General features: G+C 39.7%; 1 protein-coding gene across 8 annotated transcripts in view; it reads left to right on the forward strand.

Annotated features, from left to right (window-relative positions):
• MAP7D3 (MAP7 domain containing 3) overlaps window positions 1–23,285 on the forward strand; it is a 39,714-nt gene that overhangs the window by 10,385 nt on the left and 6,044 nt on the right. For 3 of the 8 annotated variants that reach the window (XM_038748162.1, XM_038748163.1, XM_038748160.1), the window contains 13 exons: window positions 208–312; window positions 3,971–4,069; window positions 6,040–6,165; window positions 8,181–8,326; window positions 9,339–9,469; window positions 9,761–10,002; window positions 14,713–14,848; window positions 15,789–15,960; window positions 17,199–17,303; window positions 17,919–17,972; window positions 18,653–18,749; window positions 20,700–20,907; window positions 21,873–22,168. In XM_038748162.1, the coding sequence (XP_038604090.1) occupies window positions 258–312; window positions 3,971–4,069; window positions 6,040–6,165; window positions 8,181–8,326; window positions 9,339–9,469; window positions 9,761–10,002; window positions 14,713–14,848; window positions 15,789–15,960; window positions 17,199–17,303; window positions 17,919–17,972; window positions 18,653–18,749; window positions 20,700–20,907; window positions 21,873–22,168 (1,867 nt within the window). In that variant the 5' untranslated portion in view covers window positions 208–257. The remainder of the gene's footprint in view (window positions 1–207; window positions 313–3,970; window positions 4,070–6,039; window positions 6,166–8,180; window positions 8,327–9,338; window positions 9,470–9,760; window positions 10,003–14,712; window positions 14,849–15,788; window positions 15,961–17,198; window positions 17,304–17,918; window positions 17,973–18,652; window positions 18,750–20,699; window positions 20,908–21,872; window positions 22,169–23,285) is intronic. The other 5 variants (XM_038748161.1, XM_038748164.1, XM_038748165.1 and 2 more) reach the window with 5 other exon arrangements.

The raw sequence follows: 23,285 nt of genomic DNA on the forward strand, positions 1-23,285 counted from the left end.
ACTTGCTTGAATAACTGTTAATCCCCTCCTCATTCAGTTTAATGTACATAGTTTGAACAGATATGTGCCCCATAATTTTGTGTGTTCCTAGAGAATGCTTTCGGCACAAAACAAAATGTTTCCAGAATAGAATTCTATATTCTTCAAAGGACAGCAACTAGTTCTCTGACCTGATGATGTTAATAAATAGTATACTTTTTTCTTCAGCCAACAAACAATCCCCCTCCTCAGTCAACCTCAAGCAAGCAGAATCTGTTATGAACAAACGTTTGTCTACATCTTCAGCAACTCTTCTGAACTCCCCTGACAAGAGTAAGTATAGTGAGTTTATTTTGTGAATTTAAAAATATTTTCACGCACCATTGTCCAAAGTGACTCTTAACGTGGAGTCGATGATTTGGGTGATCCTCAGATAGTGCCAAATGTTGATTTTTTTTATTATTATCATTTTTGTTTTGGGGTTTTCTTTTATAATCCCTTAACTATGCTTTGTAGCAAATGAAATTTCAATCTTAACCTTTTGGTCCATAACTTGTATAATTGTTTTATTCAGGTTAATAAATTTGAACACCATAAATGTTGCAAGTTTTACATATATTGATTAAAGAAATCTCTGAACTAACATTACTTTCTTATTGAAGCCAACGCTTCCTGAATTTTTATAAGGAGATTGCCTTAATGTATTGTTACCGCAAAGTACATGAAGAGTTAATAAAGTTATTTTTTCCAGGGACTAGTCATCAGCTGTGAGACAAGCATTTCCTCTTAGCCTAGAATACTAAATACCGTGATTAGTGCCTACAGTCATTTATAGCTGCCAAGAGTCTCCAACATGTGATCTGACCTCTTGCCAGTTCCCTAATGCATCGTGCACAGAAGGATTTTTTTGTCGTACTTTTATCATTTCTGTTTGTCTTTGAGTAATTATTGCTATTTGAATCTGAATTTTCCTTTAAACGAGATGAAACATTTCTAGTGTTCTGAATCTGAACGCCTGATTTTTGTTAACCATGGTTTCATTTTGTTTTCTTGAAATAATTTTCTGTACTGTAGTTTTGCCTACCATCGCTCTCCAAATTCTTTAAGCAAGTTGCCCACCCCTGCCGTCTCCACATCCCTCTCCAGTTCTCTTCTTGACCCCCTCCAATCTGGCTTCTGCCCCTTTCACTTCCTCTCTAACGTCACCAGTGACCTCCTCCTTGCCAAGGCCAGTGGCCTCTCCTCCATCCCTGATCCTCGTCAACCTCTCAGCTGTCTTTGACACGGCGGACCCTCCCCTTTGTCTTGGAAACCTTATTTAACCTTGACTTCACTGACAGAGTCCTCGCCTTGTCCCATCTCTGACCGCTTCCTCTCAGTTTACTTCACAAAACCTCCTCCTCTGCCTCCCATCCTCTGACTCTGGGAGTCTCTCAAGGCCCAGTTCTGGGTCTCCTTCTAGTCTCCATCTATAGCCACTTCCTTGGAGAACTCATTCACCCATACAGCTTCAACTGCCACGTCTACGTGGTTGATCCCAAAATCTACCTCTCCAGCCCTGCCCTGTCTCCTTTGCAGTCTCTCATTTCCTCCTACCCTTAAGGGAGGAGGAAATGTCCCACAGCACCTCACACTTAACATGTCCAAAACAGAATTCCTCATCTTTCCACCCAGGATGTTTCCTTCCTGTGTCTCTCCCATCACAATAGATACCATCCTTCTCCCTGTCTCACAAGCCCATACATAAACCTTGACATGATCTTCAACACTTCTCTCTCATTTAATGCAGATATTCAGTTTTTTCACCAAATCCCATCTGTTCTACCTGTAAAACGTTGCTAAAATCCACCCTTCCCTTTCCATCCAAACTGCTACTGCACCGATCCAAGCATTTATCCTACCCTGCCTTGACAACTGCATCAGGCTCCTCGCTGACCTCCTTGCCTCTCCCCACTCCAGTCCATACTTCGCTCTGCTACCCGGATCATTTGTCTAACAAAAGGTTCAGACTCCCCACTCCTCAGAAACCTCCAGTGGTTGTCTATTTGCATCAGCGTGGCTCAGTGGGGAGAGCCCGGGCTTGGGAGCCAGACGTCATGAGTTCTAATCCCAACTCCACCACTTGTCAGCTGTGTGACTTTGGGCAAGTCGCTTCACTTCTCTGGGCCTCGGTTCCCTCATCTGTAAAATGGGGATTAAGACTGTGAGCCCCACGTGGGATAACCCGATCACCTTCTATCCCCTCCCAGCGCTTAGAACAGTGCTTCGCACATAGTAAGCGCTCAGCAAATGCCATCATTATTATTATTATCAAACAGAAACTCCTTACCATTGATTTTAAATAATAATAATAATGATGGTACTTGTTAAGCGCTTACTGTGTGCTATGCACTGGGGTAGATACGAGGTAATCAGGTTGTCCCACTTGGGGCTCACAGTCCCAAAGCTGATTAGTGACGAAGCCGGGATTAGAATCCACGACCCCTGACTCCCAAACTCGTGCTCTTTCCACTAAACCACACTGCTTCTCACTGTTAGCCCACCCGCCCGCCCACGAACTTCAGTCCTCTAAGGCCAAACTACTTGCATACATCAACCTCATCTATCCAGCTACTGACTCTCTGCCAACGCTCCTCCCTCTGATCTGGCATTCTTTTAGACTGTGAGCCCACTATTGGGTAGGGACAGTCTCTATATGTTGCCAACTTGTACTTCCCAAGCGCTTAGTACAGTGCTCTGCACACAGTAAGCGCTCAATAAATACGATTGATGATGATATGACAGACCATCACTCTCCCCACCTTCAAAGCCTACTAAAAGCACATCTCCTTCAAGAGGCCTTCACCTACTAATCCCTCATTTTACTCATTCCCGCGCCCTTCTGCATCCCCCTCTGCACTTGTATCTGTACCCTTTAAGCCCTTGATAGTCACTCCGTTAAATAACACTTATGTACCTATCCTTAACTGATTTTATTACATCTCCCCCATAGACTGTAAGTTCCTTATAGGCAGGGAACATGCCTACCAACTCTGTTGTACTCGTCCATCTATTTAGTACAGTGCACTGCACGCCGTAAGCATTCAATAAATACCACCAGCAACGGAAATCACACTATAGAATTTACTGTTTTTAATGTTTTCTAGTTTTCAAACTGAATTTTAAAATGTCCTGGTAAACTAAATAATTATTTCGACCCGTGACCTTTTTGTAGGACGTAAACCTTTTCCCAAGCATTTTCTCCATTATGTTAAATACTTTAACAGGTTTTGCAAGCCCTAGCCTGTTTTTGAAGCCCCCTGTATTTTAAAATTTGGAACGTTTGCACTTGTGAACTTGAGGCAGTTAATTCTATTTGCCAGAAATAACTGAAAGAGTAATTTCTGAAGCTTAATTTTTTTATTAGAGTATTTTTGGATGACGGTTGGTTCTGAAAAATCTCAGTGAAAACTCCGGTATGGCATATGCTCTCGGGCTCAGGAAATATTGGATGCTCTTCTTACTTCTTGCCTGCTTTGACTAGCATATTAAGCAGACACAGTATTTATTTGATTCCTCAAATGTAAAAGATTTTGGCTCTGATAGTTAAACTAATCACATTTTTTAGACAATAGATTTTTTTGTATATATTTTTAAATTACATGATTGCTTGATTTTCTTGAAATGTGTGTGTTTAATTTAGCGAGAGCAACACATCCACCTCTAATGAATTATAAAATCTAATCTGTCACGGTATATTTCCATTTTAAATTTATAGCCATTTTTCTCTGTCACTCCTAGCAACAGAAATCAGACCCAAGACAATGTAATTTACTTAGATTTGCTTTAATATTAAACCCTTTTTTATAGCTTGCTTTCGAAGGATCGATAAATCAAGTAGATGATTGAAAGGCACTGTGATTTTTGCTAAAAATCACATTGTTGACTGGAGAGTTTTGAAGTGATTTCATTACATTTTAATTGCAATACTAATCTAAACTTTCACTTGCAGGTTCCCAAAAGAGAAGTGCTTCTTTAAACAGATTGAATAACAAAGTTCCCCAGCAGTCTGAGCTGCCACCTCCCAAAGTTTCTCAGGTGGAACAGAAAGGTGCAGGAAATGTTTTCCCACTTTTTGGGTGTTTGTTTCACGTTTGTAAAATTAGGGGACTACGATGGAGAGAATGTTATGAGATTGTTAGAGAAGCAGCATGGCTCAATGGAAAGAGCACAGGCTTGGGAGTCTGAGGCCATGGGTTCTAATCCCGGCTCTGCCGTTTGTCAGCTGTGTGACTTTGGGCAAGTCACTTCACTTCCGTGTGCCTCAGTTACCTCATCTGTAAAACGGGTTAAGACTGTGAGCCCCACGTGGGGCAACCTGATCATCTTGTATTCCCCCCAGCGCTTAGAACAGTGCTTGGCACACAGTAAGCGCTTAACAAATACCATCATTCTTACCATCATTATTGTGGGTTACTTGAACTGGAGTAGCATTTATTTTTGCTCTAAAAATTCACCAAAATGAAGTGTCGAGAGTCCAGTGAGTATCAATTCGTATTTGCAAAATCGTCATTTCAGTGAATGTGTCTACCTAGCTACTGCACTTTCCCAAGTGCTTAGTACAGTGCTTGAGCACACAGCAAGTGCTCAATAAATGCGGCTGATTCTATCCGAATGTAGGTGTTTAATTTTATTTGGAGTGTCAGTGGCAGAAAAATTTACAAGAAACTGCTTTGAAGAGTAAACCAATTTAAATTGATGTGTTATATAATATTGGAGGAAATGTAGCATGGTGAATTCTTTGGTGAAGTGTTGGGGAAATAAGTATGTGGAATAGAAAGGAATGGCCAACACAGGAAGCAATTTGTTAAAAACAGGGTTCCTCTTCACTTAATCTCTAGGAGGAACAGATCAAAATAGCAGCTCATCTTTGATTTCAGTAGGTAGTAAGAACAAATTCTTCTCAGAACTAGAAAAAGGGTAACAAAGAAAAATCAGATGGTGTGTAGTTATTTGTAAACACAAATACTATACATACTCCTCTAAAGAAGATGCACAATTGTCCTTCTCTAATTGGAAACACCCCCACTCCCCCCACATTTTTATTTAGAAAGTATACAGTAATGCTATTTGGGGGAAAGAAGCAATTAAGGCTGCCTTTAAGTAAATCCTTTTAAATCTTGCTATAAATAGCTTATCTACCTAGCTACTTGCAGCAAGATCTTAAAGAAGATGATTGTAAGTGAAGGTAGTGTTGTGTATCTTACTAATTTATTAATTTTGATGTAATTCTGTACTAATTTTACTGCTGCATCCCTTCTTTAAAGAAGAAATGATTTTAAATTTTGTTCTTGTTTTTACGTTACTAAAGGGTGACAAAATCTTGCTTTCTACTGCCTAAATAACTGTTGATTTACCAGTTTAGAATGGATTGTTTTAAAAACCTTTTTCTAACTCTAACCTTTCAAATAGGTTTGACTGTTCTATCTTCCTACTTCTACTAATCAGTTGTGTGTTTGAAATTGTATCTAAGAGGACATTTCATAGCAACTAACATTTACATAAAGTAATTGGGCTTCTCTGTGTGTGTCTGTATCTCCATCATTCAATTAATGGCATTTGAGTGCTTACTGTACTAAAAACTTGGGAGTGCACAATACGACAGAGTTGGTAGACACATTCCTGCCCACAAGGAGTTTAGAAGGGGAGACAGACATTGATATAATTAATTGATTATATAAATTATGGACTTTTTTTTTTGAAGAAGTCCAAATCTTCAAAAGATTTCAACACACTACAGGGCAGTCATCTTCTTGACAGCTTTTCTTCATTTTGATGCGTTCATCTTGGGAATTTTTAGTTCCTTTTTTTTAGTTAGCTGCTTCATTAACACTGTACCCAAGGGCAACAAATGTCCTGCCAGATGCAGTGCTTAATCCCTTGGTGTTTATTTGTTTGCTGTGCCTGCAACCTCCCTTTTTGCTGAAGCTATTATCATTCGTAGCATTGCTCTTCCGTGTTTCACATTTTTGTTGTGTGACTTCATGTTGAAATCCTTTATGATTTTTTCCCGTCATTCAGCTCGTCGCTCTCAGATCAACCCTCTGGAGAGTAGTGTAATCAGTCGCCTCCTCGCTCCCACACAGGCCTCTTTAGCTAGAAGTAAAAGTGCTGCTGCATTATCGTCTGATGGAAAAGATCCCCCAGGTAACAGGCACACGGTAGAAGCTTGAGAATATTAGTATGTGCTGTTCAACTAAGAATAATCACTTAACAATGCTGCGTTGGACTCAGTCATCGTCACGCGTCTGTATTTTGCAAGCGCCCTTAATATCAGCCTTTGATATTTTACGTTGTGACTTAAAATTGAAAATTGTAAGTGGTTACAGATCGTAGGAATCATGAAAGGCCCTTTCGTTTCGGTCTGTTAACCTGTACTTGATTTAAGACCCAGGAGGTGAAAAGTCCTAGAAGGACCGAAATGAGTCATTTCAAGCAAGGGATACTCTCTATCCACTTCCTCAATAAAAGAAAGAAATGGAGGGAACTGTTGGAATTTAAATTTAACACAAGACATTTCAGATTAGGAAAAATAAATGATCCAAGTGTGCACCAGAGGTTCTCAATGATGACAGAGTAAGGCATAGAATCTACTAGGTACGTCACTTTAAAACTTATTGTAGGTACTTCCTGTTATTTTTATTGAATTTTTTAGTATCCATTCCAGATTTGTTTTACACATTCACCGTCTTAAAGTGCACCTTCTGTCCTGTTTTTGCCTTTTAATTCTGTGCTGTTCCCTTATTTTAAATAGAAAGAACACACGCGCACACAAAAAAACACTTTAAACTATTGCAAACCTTCCTGGAGCTTAGTCTTGCTTCTCATCTAGTTCTGTGTGCTAGTTTTTTATTTAATGCCGTGCAGTATTTTTCTTTACAAGATGAATCTCTCTTTTACACTAAGCAAAACAATTCTTAACACTTTGGGCTTATCAAATCAGTATTATTAAGAAGCAAATTAACGATTTCCATTAAATTCCTACAACTATCTGTATGACTGACCAACTGAAGCAAAATTATTGATGTTCAAATCACAATTCTGTTTTTTCAATGTCGTAGGTATTTGAATAAAATCTTTTCTCCGCAAAAGTTTAGAGTGATCAAAAAATGCATCTGAATTTCACCAAGACTCTTTTCCTCATAGGCTGACATTCAAAATTTAGTGTTTTGTTAGATTTTAATGATCTGAGAATTTCATTTGCCATTTGTAGTACTTCATATTTTCTATATACTTCGATTGTCATCAGATAACAGTTTTAAAATTATTTTAGTAATGGACCACAATCACAGTTGATTATTTAATAAAGAAAAAAAGGCCAATATCACTGAAAAGACCTGGAATTTACCCATTAAACCTTAGTAGACATGCCATCCAACCATTTTACTAGCTTACTTAGAAGTAGTTAAGAATGTATATGGACATTCTTAATGTATATGGACATGTATATGGACATATAGAAGTAGTTAAGAATGTATAGACTGTGAGCCCACTGTTGGGTAGGGACTGTCTCTATGTGTTGCCAATTTGTACTTCCCAAGCACTTAGTACAGTGCTCTGCACATAGTAAGCGCTCAATAAATACGATTGATTGATTATATGGACAGAAGAAAAACTAAAATATTTTCACAGAATTGCTTGCTTTAAGACAGGAAATACATCACTACTAAGTAGTGTAATGTGACCAATTTTAGAGTCTTGTTGGAAACTTTGCCATGTATTCTAACAAAGACATCTTCAATATACGATGTACTTATGGAGTATGATTCCTGACAGGACTTACATGTTTTGGACATGAGAAATATTCCAAATTCAGTATTTTTGTGTTAAAATGATTCTCAGTGCTGAATTTTGAATTTGAATTGAGTAGTAAGGTTTATCCGGTGAAATTAGAAAGCATTTTATTTTTATCTTCAGTAAATAAACCTGTAGCTTCACAGTGATTTTACTCTTGCTGCTTCTGAAGTACTAATCATGCGGTGGTGGTGTCTCGTGTCCATTACCTGTTCAGTATGCACTTCCTGTGAGGTGTGTCTGTGCGGTCTCTATGGTTTCTAACAACACGATCTCTCTCTCTCTCTCTCTCTCTCCCTTCTCTTTTCCTGTTCTTACGCTGTGCACTCGGTTCTCTGTTTTGTCTTGTCAAATTCCTAACTTTATAGAATTTCACCTCTGTCCTCGTTCAGCTGCAGCCGGTACCTTCCAGCATCCGCTGCAAACTCAGAAGATGCCGTTGCGCAGCCGCAGCATCGACAGGCTGAAGAGCACCGCCTCTCCAGTGGAGCCCAGCGCTGCGGATTCCATTCAGGTTGGTTTGGATGGTCCACGCACTGAAGGGCTTGGGATCTTTCCTCTGCAACGGGAGCGGATCAAGAAAGAGTGATCTTATCATGATAAGCGGATTTCAATCTGTCCAATTAAATCACCTGGCAGTACAATTCAGTGGTACAAAACAAGTGTGGGTGAGTGAAATTGACTGGCCATCCAAGCATTTGGGCCACCACTTCCTTCGCCTCTTCCTTTTGCTACCAAGAAGCAGATTGGTTGACCCAGCGCTTAGAACAGTGCTTTGCACATAGTAAGCGCTTAAATGCCATTATTATTATTATTATTATTGTTATTGATCTGAATTTGCCCTGTCATCTTCTGGTACAAGCAGACAGTCAAAGGCAAGATCCAGACTGCAAGCAGGAAGATGAGGGGAAAGAATGGGCTAGGGTGATCCAAAAAACTGTAATAGCCTGTAGTTTTGGCATGCTAATTTTCAAGGAAGGATATCATTCGTATTTATTGAGCACTTACTATGTGCAGAGCACTGTACTAAGCGCTTGGGAAGTACAAATTGGCAACATATAGAGACAGTCCCTACCCAACAGTGGGCTCACAGTCTAAAAGGATACCTCCGTGCAAATGTGAACTTAACGTTTATGCAGTGGGTTTTGGGGTTTTCAATTTTTTTGGAAGAATGGTAGTAATCTGGTCACTTTGAGGGTGCTTCATTTGCCTCCAGACGTTCCTCATTACCTTTCATTTTTTCACCCCCTTTGTGAAATCCACCTCCTCATCTTTTCCTCCAAGTAATGTGCCCTTGCTCTTTTTACCTTGCTCTTTTACCCCAATCATCGCCCTCTTTTCTTTGCTACCGAACTGTGCAATTTCTTTAACGATTCTTAAATCTGGATTTTTAAAAAGCAGTGAGTAGGCAACTCAAAGCAATTGGGAGAAAACCTTGTTTAAGAAACAACCCAATTTTAATTGGCGGATTTTTGTAGTATCTAAAACAATTGCTATTCAGTGGGAAATTCTGTTCTTTCGCTCAGAAATCAGAAATGGACAAGCAGTCACCAGCTCCTACTGCGAAGCGTCCACCTTCACCATCCCTATCAGCTCGTAGGCGGTCGCCTTCCCCAGCTAATGTTGCTAAGCGCCCTCCATCACCTTCCACTGTTAAGTGAGTAACCAGCTGAAGTTGTTCCTCACAAGTTGTTTCTTAAAATTAAATATTCGCTCTTTCATATTTTCAAAATCATGTAAGTGCAGTGTACTTTAGTGTGAAAGTATACTTTTTAGAAATGTAAGTTTCTTGGTGTATTCTTTATCCGGAAGACTTGTAGAGATGTACCGTTTCCTTTTTGAAATGTTCACTAATAGAATTAGCATGCACTGGACCGTATCAATAAGCACGGATTGGTAAGCAAATTCTAGGATGTTTATTTTCTGAGCTATTCTCCCTTCCTAACAGGCATATTCAAAGGAATCGTCCACCTTCACCTAGTGTTTTGAAACAAAGACCACCGTCTCCCTCCAGTGTTTATAAGCCAGTACCTGTCCAGCGTCCCCCACTCACACCCAGTATTACCAAAAAAAAATCGGAGGCAGATTCAAAGCCAAAGGATAAAGGTGAAGAAGTCCCAAGCCAAGAGCCTGGGGCATCACCAACCTCAGAGAAAGAAAGTGCAGCAGTTATTGCAAAGACCAAAGACGGTAAGATCCCTGAACTGATATTTTCCAGTAACAATTTACCCTTTCGAATTATGTATTCAGAAAACAGAAAATGCCAGGGGATTCTTTTGGACTCAGGTATTTTCTGTAGACATTCCAGTTGGTGGAAAATCAATAGCTAGGCTCCATTTTAGCACGGTTAGAAATACCTGGGTGAGAGTTAAACACGTTAACTTAAGTGCATAATTTTGACAGTAGGTGTGTATTCATTGACAAAATAACAGCCAATCTGTTGCTTTCATTAGGAATTTAAGTGTGTGAAGCCCCATATTATATGTTGGGAAGAATCCATCAGCGTTGATTGAGGTGTGGCTGCTGGCCCAAGGAGGATTTCTAGTCTAATGAGAGAAGGACAGACATGGGGGAAAGAATTACAGAACAGCATCAATAATTCCAAAACAAGAGTAGGAAAAATCAAAATTCACAACTGTTTAGGAGGGTTAGCCCTTATATCTTCAGGCAGAGCCAAAAGGCCCCGACCATCTCAACATTTCATCGTAGTTCAGGGAGGCTTCCTCCCACCTTCTGATCCTGCAACCCTTCAGTTTTCTTTCGGCAAATCTTGCATTCGAAATCGGTATATGGGTGAGGTGCTTTGATTTTGAGGGTCAGGTTGATCAATTTCAGAAATTCTGCATATTTTGAAAGAAACCTGGCTGGTATTAGTAATTTGCTCATGGCCAAAGGTAATACAGAGATGGAGTATGAAGCACTCATTCATTCATTCGGATGTATTTATTGAGCGCTTACCGTGTGCAAAGCACTGTACTGAACACTTGAAAATTCAGAACCTGCATACGACTCTTGACCATCTTGCATGCCCTATTACTTAATCTCTATTTTATGAACATAATCTCTTTTCTTCTTCTTCCTGCAGTAGGTTTAGACTGAAAATTTTTGATAGGGAAGCAGCAAGGCCTAGTGAATAGAGCGCAGGGCTGCTAGTCAGGAGGATCTGGGTTCTAATCCTGAGTCCTCCACTTGTCTTCTCTGTGACCATGGCCAAATCATTTCACTCTTCTGTGCCTGTTACTTCATCTGTAAAATGGGATTAAGGCTGTGAGCCCCATGTGGGACATGGTCTGTGTCCAACCTGATTGGCCTGTATCTACCCCAGTGCTTAGTATAGTGCCTGGCATATTGTAAGCGCTTAGTAAATGCTACTGAAAAACCCCACCAAAAACAAAAAAACTTTCTCCCCTGATAGAATGTAACCTGCTTGAGGACATGAGCCATAGAAGTAATAGTAGTGGCGATGGTAATAGCATTTATTTAGCAAAGCAGTGTACTAGGTGTTGGGAAAAAGTAATCAAATGAAAATTAGCTATGGTCCTTAGCCCTCAAAGCATTCACAGACTAAGAATAAGGGCAGTAAGTTGGCAACAAACATGCAGGAAAGGTGACACAATAAAAAGAGAAAAACCAACATTACAACATGCTTACCATAACACTGTAGACCACTCCCTTCTCCTCGAAACTTTACCCAATCTTGGCTTCACTGACACTGTCCTCTCCTGGTTCTCTTCCCATTTCTCTGACGGCTCTTTCTCGGCCTCTTTTGCAGGCTTCTCTGCCTCCTGCTCCATGACAGTGGAGGTCCCTCAAGGCTCAGTTCTGGGTCCCCTTCTATTCTCCATCTCCACCCACTTCCTTGGAGAACTCATTCGCTCCCACGGCTTCCACTACCACCTCTATGCAGGTGACACCCAAATCTACCTCTCCAGCCCTGCTCTCTCTCCCTCTCTGCAATCTTTCATTTCCTCCTACCTTCAAGACATCTCTACTTGGATGTCTTCCCATCACTTCAAGCTTGACACGTCCAAAACCAAACTCCTTATCTTCCCACCCAAACCCTGTCCTTCCCTGATTTTCCCATCACTGTAGACGACACCACCACCCTTCCTTTCTCACAAGCCCATAACCTTGGCGTTATCCTTGACTCCTCTGTCATTCAGTTCGCATATTCAATCCCATCACTGAATCCTGCCGGTCCCACCTTCACAACATAACTAAAATCCACCCTCTCCTCCCTTGAAAGGGTAAAATCATGCTTCCTTAATGGAAAATACGATTGAGTGAATGAAATCTGTGGAAAATTGCCAAATTCCATCTTTATTGCATTTTATTTGTTTATTTCTGCTTTTCAGTACTGGGTACTGATCTTGAACTAAATTTCTAAGGTCAATTTTTGAACCATGGTAAGTTATGATGAAAAAAGTATCCCCCTCCCAACAATTCCGGTCAAACTATTGAGGGAGAATGATAAAGGGAGTAGCTGTGAGGATCTCAGTATTTAATGCGGGTACAGGACAAACAACTAATATTCATATGAACATGTAAGTGGCAAAACCGTAGACTAAGTGAACTGCCTCTGAACTGTTAGGAAATAAATCCTCCAGAAATCGAAAGTACCGATAAGATGAAAGCACTTCCCTGTAATTTAATTGCACGTTTTCATTCTTGAGCTTTAATCAGAAGATTAAAGATTAATCAAAAGATTGAACATTTAAACCAGGCTGCGTATGTAAAAGTTTGGATCTGCTAATGTAGGGAGATCTAATTGTGTGACTATACAGATGATGAGGATTCACTTTTGTCTGTGGAATTAAAAAAAAATGATTTGACCTGTTGCAAAGAAGGTAGAAGCAAGTAGACTGCTAGGATTGATGGAAACTGCCCTGTTAGAAACCTTCAGTAGGTTTTGTCATTACTATAATTTTTTATCTGGGAAGGCGGTTAACTGGTTCTTTAGAGACCAGCATTGGGAAGTTGCTGTGTCTATTCTATTTATTTTATTTTGTTAGTATGTTTGTTTTTGTTCTCTGTCTCCCCCTTTTAGACTGTGAGCCCATTGTTGGGTAGGGACTGTCTCTATATGTTGCCAACTTGTACTTCCCAAGCGCTTAGTACAGTGCTCTGCACACAGTAAGCGCTCAATAAATACGATTGATGATGATGATGATGATGATTTTGTAACATGGGTAATATCAGAGAATCCTGTTGCCAGAAATCCCAAGGCAGTAGTGACTTGGCAGGTTTATTCCAGCCACACAGAAATTGAAATTATCCACCTGTGTTGATAATATGGAATGCTAGCCTAGCCTATGCACACAATGCTGTACTGTTACAGTAATCTCTTCGTACATAATACTATAGAATAAATCTTCTAACTTAAATCTTTACATGTTTGCACCTCTGCCCAGTAAGGACAAGTGCTGGAAATTTCATCTGAAGGGAAAATTATATAAAACAAGTTGTAGCTCTGTTGGATAGATACAAGTATGGCAATATGATATAGGGGTCAAAGTAGATAAGCAGCAGCCCATGAGCCCCAGTACAGTCCTGTACTTTTGAATAAAGCAAGGACAGTGAGATGTTTAACAGTGACATTATGCAATTTAGTATTATGAGGTAATCCTCCTACAACATTAGTGACATCCAGACCGTGCCCAGTTTGGGATTCACCAGCTAAAAGTTACAAAGGATTGGAAAAGTCCTGGGTTAAAAGAAATAAAATTATCCAACCCCAAAAAGGGGAGGGTGTATCCTTCAAGTACCTGAAAAGAGAAGTTGCCTTTCATCTTCAGAGGAAAAAAATAAGAGAAAGTGGAAGTAAATTGTAACGAGGGATTTGGGTAAGATATTAAGAATTTTTTGGTATTCTTAAACACCGAAATTCCGTTCTTAAAAATTAGAAGAATCTAAACTATATGATCCTGGCTGAAGACCAAGTGACCTCTACAGTCCCTCCGTATTCGGAAAGTCTTTGATCTAAATAGATATATCCAGTGTAGAGTGTTGAAAATATGTCATCTTGTGGTTGCTTTATTATACAGCTAATGTTGATTTCTTTAGTTATCTCCAGCTTGTCATGGGCAGGAAATGTGTCCACTAACTCTGTTATATTGTATCATCCCAAGTGCATAGTACAGTGCTCCACACGGAGTAAGCCCTCAATAAATACGATTTATTGAAAACACGTTTGATTTATTGTAGAAAAAAGTTAATGCGTACTGTTTTAAGAAAAATTGTTTAATTTGGAATTTATAAATGTTTATAGGGCAGAGTAAGTTGACTTGAATGTTTCGATTTCCAAAAGACATTTATGAATTTAGTCAGTTAAATTAGCTCATATTTTTACTGTGAATTTGATTGTATTCAGTTATCTCACAGATTGTAGTTGTAGTATGCTGTTGTCATCTTTAAACCAAACATTCAACGGAGATGATAGTGGGGTTTTTTTGTTTTAAATTCTCTTAAATTGTGCCAAAAGCCCTTGATGCACTCCGCCCTGTTTTCTTTTGTTTTTAAATGGTGTTTGGCACATAGTAAGTGCTTAACAAATGCCATCATTATTATTATTATTTAAGTGCTTACTACATTCCAGGCACTGTACTAAGCACTGGGGTAGGTACAAATTAATTAGGTCCCTGTCCCACATAGGGTTCATAGTCTGAATCCCCATTTTACAGTTGAGGTGACTGAGGCACAGAGAAGTTAAGGGACTTGCCCAAGTTCACACAACAGACAAGTGGTGAAGCCCCCTGTTGTGCATGTTTCCATTGTCCAGTGTATCCATAGTGATTACTGTTGTATATTTTCTTAATTGGATTAAGAGGTAGAGATACCTAAATTTAATTTTGTTTATGTGTTTTTGGGTTTTTTTGTTGTTGTTTTTAAAATTTTTAACAGAGTCTAATAGCAAAACTGTACCTGGGACCACAAGTGCTGAGGAAGCTGCCAAAATTCTGGCAGAGAAACGCCGCCTTGCTCGTGAACAAAGGGAACGAGACGAGCAGGAAAGAATTCAGAAAAAAGAGGAGGAAAGGTCAGTATCAAATAGGTTATATTGCAAATAAAGTATGTAGCAAATACATTATATTGCAAAAATATATAAGTATATTGCAATTTTGTCCACGTTGGCAAATCAGCTGTTGAAAATCAGATTATTACCTGCGGTGTAAAAATAAAAATCTGAAGTTTAGGCAGTTTAAATTGCCGGATACAGTCAAAGGGAAACATTGCAAAGAGAAGCTGGAGGCTCTGCTGGCTTCTAGATAAATCTGCAAAATAAGATCCTATGGTCTCTAGGCTTTAAGCTCATTGGGAGCAGGGACTATGACTACTAACTGTTATATTGTACTCTCCCAAGCATTTAGTAGAGTGCTCTGTATGCTAAGCATTCAGTAAATACAATTGATTGATTGATACGGTGAAATGAATTGATTCATTGGTCTTTTCTCCTCCTGACCTAAGATGGCCATTCCTACTGTCTTAGAAGTGATGATGATGATGGTAATTGTTAAGCGCTTACTATGTGCCAAGCACCGTTCTAAGCGCTGGGGTAAATACAAGGTAATCAGGTTGTCCCACACGGGACTTACAGTCTTAATCCCATTTTGCAGATGAGGTATGAGGCACAGAGAAGTTAAGTGGCTTGCCCAAAGTCACAGAGCTGACAAGTGGCGGAGCCGGGATTAGAACCCATGACCTCTGACTCCCAAGCCCGTGCTTTTTCCACTAAGGCACGCTGCTTCTGAAGTGGTCAGGGTCTGGAAAAACAAAGCATCATGCCTATAGGTTTTGAGATAACATAAATTGAATTATATTCATTAAGGTAGCACCTTAATGAAGCTTTCTTGTTGCCATCTTCCAGAAGTTAGTACAGCCACCATTTACAAAGAACATGCTATACAATGTACACAGAATTTTAGAATAAAGTTCAACTCAGTTCAAGCAACCTATGTCAACTGTCTGAAAATATATAGGAAAATACAAGAAGAAATGGCGAAGAAGGCAATTGAAGATAAAGCCCGACAGGAAGAAGAGCTCTCTAGGCTTGAGGAAGAAAGACGTCTAGAAGATGAAGAACAACAAAGGAAGTCTGAAGAGGAAAGAATTCGTGAGGAACAGGAGCGTCTTGCCGAGCTTCAGCAACAGGTTTGCTGACTGCAAATAAGTTATGATAAGGAAGAAAAAATCTTGATTACTACCAACCCTGCTTTTTGCTGTTGACATGTCGTTTGCCCAGCAAATTTTAACTGCTGGTGGTTCATTATTGAGTCAGAAGACTTAGAGGAGCATTGAAGTCACCTGCCAAATTGTCATTTGACTCTCAGATTTGGTCATTTGGTAGAAATGTACAGCCAGCTTTATCTTTCTCAAATTTTTTAAATTCCTGCCCATGTAATTTTTACAAATGTATGATTTCCTTTCAACTTTTGGTAATCCTTTGGTAATCTTCTGAATTTGGATTGCTGCTTCCACAGTCTGCTTCAGTTACTGCCGACATTTCAGGGAATGGCATCAAACTGCATTTTTGATGTGAACAAAGTGCAGAGGGAGTCACTTTTTTCCTACAAAGAATTCATTCTCCACCACGTTGCTCATACTCTTGAAAGCTTTTTGCAATATAATTTTGTGGTGGTGAATAAAGGTGTCCCTTTGGATGTACACAGTTTTATATAAATATATAATCTCAGAAGTTCATGGAGAGGTACTTTGTCCTGGGTTTCTTCCAGCAGTCTAAGGAGCTAATTTAAACATAATCCACTGGTTTTCTCTTGGTGGTACAACAAACATTCTGAACTTCAATTCAGTAAGGAGCCCAGTACCCCATATTAGTTTCATGAATGTTTGGTGGTTATAAAGGAGGTATTTTTCTCTCCTCCATTGATTATCTAACTGGATAAAGCCCCTGTTTTTCATCATTTGTAGTCGTTCTCCCAAAATATCCTCCTCACCTCAAGCTTTGGTGCCCCTGTGTTCCTGATCTTTCCCCCCTCACCTCTCTCATGGAGAGAATTAATTACTCTTGCATACTGTTCTGAGACTCACACAGAGGAAGACTTGTCCATGGAATGAGCCGGGTTTAAAATGCTGTTTTTTCTTATGCAAAAGAGAGTTTGTTTTACACCAGACCACTTCACGCTACCTCGTCTCACAACTCAGCCACAGTGTACGTTAGGAGAGACCCATATTTCATACACTTTAAAACCTTTAAATTTGACTGTGAGGAAACTTTAAATAGTTTTTAGCCCTTTTCTGGTGCAGTAGGAAAGTTTACTGTGATAGCGTTCCACGAATGCAGGCGAAAGCATTCCAAAGACAAGACTCTATTGGTACTTCCTTGCTTTTATTTAGATTATTCATATGTATTTGATGGTCAACTGTTTTAGAGAGAAGAAGCTGAAGCCAAAGCTCAAGAAGAGGCTGAAAGGCAGAGACAAGAGCGAGAGAGAATTATGCAGCAAAATATGCAGGAAAGACTTGAGAGAAAGAAGGTGTGTACTTTCTGATTTGGCTTTAAAAAAAAGGCTTGGTATATCATAAAATTTATGCAGCGGCATCTCTGGTTTGGGAAAGAGCAGTGGAGGACCTTCAGAGCAGAGCATTTGGTCCCGATCCCTTTTTTCTCCACTTCCATCTTCTCCTTTGCAATGAAACTTAGCTTACTTCTCCTCCTGACCTCACCAGATATGAGCATTCCAGCTTTATTGTCCATCGGAGGGCTGTCATATTTTACTGCTAGGTCAGTTTTGGGGGGATCGTTGAGACAACGCTAATTTAAATTCTAAATTGTTTGTGAAATATGTTACTTGTCCTAAATAATGAGCCTCTGATTCTGTAAAACTAAAATTGAAGAGCATAACTGATATTTCTAAGTTCAAAAAAAAGAGAAGCATAATGATCAGAATTCAGCCATTTCAAAGTTTGGAGCAAGGAACGGGAAGTGTGCTTTCCTGGTTTTTTTGGTTGTTGTTGTTGTTTTTTGGACTCTTCTTGTGACATACTTCATTTCTGTCTAGTACTTGTCCACTTCTGTAAATGAGACTGTGTTCTAGTTCCATCTAGTGATATCGTTTTAATTTTAAAGAATCAAATAATTTCTTTAATAGAGAATTGAAGAGATAATGAAGAGAACGAGAAAGGCAGAACAGAATGCAGCCAAGGTAAGGTGATTTTGTAATTTGTTCCCAGATCCAAACATAAAGATGGTCGTCTTTACTATCCCCTTATTAATGGCAAATGATAAAATTTCAGTTATTTCTAAAAAAATAAAAGCTTGTTAAAACACAGACTAATCTGCTGTGTGACCCGAAGTCAGTTAACTTCTCAGTGCCTCAGTTCTCCCACCTGCAAAATGGGGATTCAATTCCTGTGCTTGTCCAAATTTCCATGTGGGATCTGATGGTCTTATAACTGTCCCAGCACTTAGTACAGTGCTGCTTAGTACGCTGCTTGAGAAGCAGCGTGGCTCAGTGGAAAGAGCATGAGCTTGGGAGTCAGAGGTCATGGGTTCTAATCCCGGCTCCGCGTCTTGTCAGCTGTGTGACTTTGGGCAAGTCACTTAGCTTTCTGTGCCTCAGTTACCTCATCTGTAAAATGGGGATTAAAACTGTGAGACCTGCTGATCTTGTATCTACCCCAGTGCTTGGCACATAGCGCTTAGCAAATACCATAATTATATTATTATTACTACAGTGCTTGGCACATAGTGAGTGCTTCACAAAAACCACAGCTCTCATTGTTATTGTATTCTCGTGATGCTGTAAACACTTTCATATGAAATAATATGGAAAATTAGAGTGAATAAAATAATATATTCATCAAATATTCTGTTCATCAACAGAGTGAAGAAAAATCTAGTAATGAGGTTATGGAAGAAGAGGAGGAGGAAGAGGAAGAAGAGACAGAAGAGAGAGATTTTGAAAAAGTGGATCCTTCAGGTTAGCAACAATTTAGAATGAGTTTTAATCATTTAGTATGGCTGTAAGGGAATAAGACTTTTGAGAGTTTAAATTCGTAAGGGAGTAAGACTTTTGAGAGTTTAAATTAGGATTTTGATGGGTTTCACTTTCTTACTACGCAAGGCCTTGTCATCTCATGTCTAGACTGTGAGCCCACTGTTGGGTAGGGACCGTCTCTAGACGTTGCCAACTTGTACTTCCCAAGTACTTAGTACAGTGCTCTGCACACAGTAAGCGCTCAATAAATACGATTGAATGAATTTCATAATTAACAGCATTTGAAATTAAAATGCTCCCATAGATGGCAACTTAGCAGTCCAGATGGGTGAACCTTATGATGTATTAGTTGCTCAGTGTTGACCGTTGGAATTGTTCAGTGGAAGTTTAAAGCAATTAGAAACTTATTTCATGGTGGAATTTGTTTCTCGAGGTCAGATGGTAAAGTATCATGCCAATGCTGCCTTTTTTCTTGCTCTTTCAACAATTTTTGCACAACAGGCTTCTGATAAATATATTTCCATTAGCATCTGTGTTGGAAAAGAAATTTGGCTCAAATGTTTGGCAACTGAGATGCAGCGTGGCCTAGCAGATAGAGCACAGGCCAGGAGTCAGAAGGACCTGGGTTCTGATTCCAGCTCTGTCTCTTGTCTGTTGTGTGACCTTGGGCAAGTCACTTCACTTCTCCGGGCCTCAGTTCCCTCATCTGTAAAATGGGGATTAAGATTGTGAACCCCATAATGGGACACGGACTGAGTCCAGCCTGATTAACTTGTATCTACTCCAGCTCTTAGAAAAATTCCTGGCACATAGTAAGTGCTGAATAAATACCAGAGGGAAAAAAATAACTCCTACTTTTCAACACTGTTAGTATTTTTCTTCCGTCCCTTCATGAAAAGCTGTTTGAGAGTTGAGAGTAGAGATTGTTTGTGATCTCTGCTCCTTAACGTGACCTCCATAGGACTGGACCGTGCATCCACCTATCAGGTTCTCAGTAAACCTTGTTCAGAGTTACAGTAGTAGAAATTGAGTATAAAGCACTGTGCTCAGTGCTGGGAAAAATACACAGATGAGAATTACTCAAGGGCCCTCGCATCCTGAAAGCTCACGATCTAAGACTACAGTGGGGAGGAATTAATTGATGACAGACACATAAGGAAAGAAGAAACAGTAAAAACACAAAGACAGTGTATGAGACAAAAAAATAAGAGCAGGAAGGCATTGTGGCAGAGGATCAGGCTCCTTGCGGCTCAGTGTAACAGTGACCAAATCCATGGCCGAGGGTGGCCCTCCCAACCTTTTGGAAGTTGAGTAGCCCTGCCTGCTCCAGGAGTCTCATTCATTCAATCGTATTTATTGAGCGTGCAGAGCACCGTACTAAGTGCTTGGGAAGTACAAGTTGGCAACATATAGAGACGGTCCCTACCCAACAGTGGGCTCACAGTCTAGGCATGAGATGACAAGGCCTTGTGTAGTAAGAAAGTGAAGCCCATCAAAATTCTAATTTAAACTCAAAAGTCTTACTCCCTTACAACCATACTAAATGATTCCGCTTCCTTTCTGGAGTGGAGCGGAGGCAATGGGATTCCCGGTGGCCTGGGACTGGGTTGGGCAACGTCGACCCTGGTGAGGTCCATCATCATCATCATCAATCGTATTTATTGAGCGCTTACTATGTGCAGAGCACTGTACTAAGCGCTTGGGAAGTACAAATTGGCAACATATAGAGACAGTCCCTACCCAACAGTGGGCTCACAGTCTAAAAGGTCCAGTGTTTGAGGAGTTTCCATCAGGTGATGGGAATCCTGGCTTAGGGACAGGATCAGTGACCACAATCACTGTCTCCCGATGCTGTTTTTCTCCTCTCCTTGATAAAAGGTCATGGAACCTGTTTAATTTGATATTGCAACTGATATGCTATTCCTTTTTCAGTAAAGATAAATGGCATTGACTCATCCCAGGAAATGAAGACACAATCTGAAATGAGTTCCGAGGCATTGCCCGGAGAGGTAATTGATGAAGAACAGTCTGCAGAAATGCCCAAGGAGGAGGCCGGTGAAGTATTTATGAATGGTGACGAGCAGACTGTTGAGCAGAAAACTGGAGGATCTTTATATTTGGTGCCACCAAAGGATTCCAGGTTAGTACGCACGTGCCTGTCCTGATAAATAATGAAAGCTCTTAAAAACATATTTTGGTCATAATTATAAATACTCCCCCTAGGACATGTTCATATAAAAAGTAAGATGATTTGTGGTACATAGACTGTAAGTCAATTATGGGCGGGGAATATGTCTGCTAATTCTGTTGTGTTGTACTTTCCCAAGTGCTTAGTACTGTGCTCTGCACGCAGTAAGCACACAGTAAATACCACCGATCGATTAAATGTGGCAAAGCTAATTATTGCATAAAAATATAGTAGCTTCTCCGATGTAAACTTTTGAAAAAACTGAAAATTCCTCTTCTGAAAACGTTAGTGATTTTGTCTTTAATCAAGTCAGTTTCCTTAACTTTGTTCAGTAGAAGCTTCTATTTGGAATGGAGTATTCTCCATAGCCCTTCTTTCTTTCCATCAGTAAGAGGAGTTGAAAATCCTTTTCTGACTCTTGTGCGGGGGCATACCATTTGTCCCAGAACCATTTTATTTTTGAGACATAACTATTCTTGAAAGGCAGGAATCTTTCATTTAAAGATTTCCTTCTATAGTGGTTGTAATTAGGGATATGGTGTCATTAACGGGGCCCTATCATTTTTGTAGACTAGTGAGAATTCAATAAGAAGTGGATTATCCATATTTGGGCAATTGATTGTTTAGATAATGAAGTTTAGAAATCCAAGAAACTTTATTCAGCTGCCCATACTGTTTAGTTAGATGGTCTGAATTTATTTTTGGATTATCTGAATTAGCCTTGATTCTAGTAACAGATGTTCAGGTAGTTGGAAATCTCATGATAGTTTAAAGAGATTGTAAATAGTGTGCAGGCTTGTCATATTGGACAAATGAAAAGGTATTTAGGAGAGGTTATTTGGAAAGTAAAAATTGGTTTCCGAAACATAGGTCATTGACTGTTCAAAGTTGTTAATAAAAACAATCCTTTTTTTTAGTTCTTCAGCAAAAGAAACGGTTATCCAGACCTCAGAAATAGTGCATGTTAATGAAGCGGATCATACAACTGGATTTGTTCCAAATCTTAATGGGAAATCTAGCGCATGGACTTTTGAGGAGATTATTGATCTTGGAGTTCATGCCAAGTCAACCAAATTGAGCTCAGACGGCTTTGCTTCTGATAGCTCTGATCAAAACTTGAATGATGCTGCTACATTCCCACCGAATCCCAAGGTGGCTTTTGAGGAAGATGGAGCAGTAAATACCCTGACCAAACCAATAGAGACTCCATCAGGTAATCAAAGAAATTGATCTATTCTTACTGTGTTTGTACTTAACTGCTCCTTAAAATTATTTAAAGTGCTAAAGCTGTGCATATGTGGCATTGTATTCTGGAGATGTGCGTTCTTTGTTTGAATTTTCAGTTCTCACAGTAATGGCCATCATTCGTTTTAACTCAGGACATTTCAAACATCAGGGTCTGATTTTGTGGAAATACCTTGATTTTCCAACAAATAACTTAAACCTTCATCACTAATAGACATAACCCCAAAAGAATTAAAGTAAAAATCGCTATTTGCATTGATCTCTTTAACCAATGAATAGGTTTCTGGAGTGGGTCACCATTAAAAAGCAAAGAGACTTCAGGAGAAAGAGAAATGTTTTACTAGTCAAATGACATGGGTAAAATACTAACGAGGCAGAACCAAATGATTAAATAGAAGATTGTACCCAGTGATTGATACTTGGAATTCTAATTGGATTTGAGAAGATATTTGAAATTTATATTAGCTAGGAGATAATCTTTTATGGATGATTTAGATAATGGAATTGAGAATAGAAGTTTCAGGCAGGCCCCCCACTTCCCTCCGAAAGCATCCGGGTTATATTTCTCAAAAGTGTTCTTGTACCATGGGATAGGTTTGCCCATGGCTTTCATGCATCTGTTCCAGAAAGAGCTCTGGTGTGATGACTGAGCACTGTGGGGAAGTAGGAATAACACTGTAACTCCCTCTCCACCCCTTCTTCCCTTTGCTCCTTAAACTCAGCCTCCTCCCTGCCATCTCTCAAATCTCACCACCCCCGTAGCTTTTTTTTTCCTTTTCTGAACTTAACTGTAATGAGAGCTGCCATTGCAAGCACGGCTGCCTCTATCCTCCGCTCTTCCCCATCCCTGTTTTAGCCCTGCCTCTCCGCTAAAGCCTTGGGAATGGGCAGTGAGATGGACTAGGATGGCATGGAAAAATAAAAGGTTACGCAAGCTTCACAAATGCAAGGGGGCTGGGGCTGGCTTTAAATAAGCTTAGCGAGAAAATATCAGCGAGTTACCAGTCGATAGCATTTATTGAGCACCTACTGCAAACCCCGTGTATTAAGTGCTAGAGAGAGAACAATAACATAGGCAATGCAGT

Source organism: Tachyglossus aculeatus, chromosome 6 (assembly GCF_015852505.1).
Source record: "Tachyglossus aculeatus isolate mTacAcu1 chromosome 6, mTacAcu1.pri, whole genome shotgun sequence".
Classification (NCBI taxonomy): Eukaryota; Metazoa; Chordata; class Mammalia; order Monotremata; family Tachyglossidae; genus Tachyglossus; species Tachyglossus aculeatus.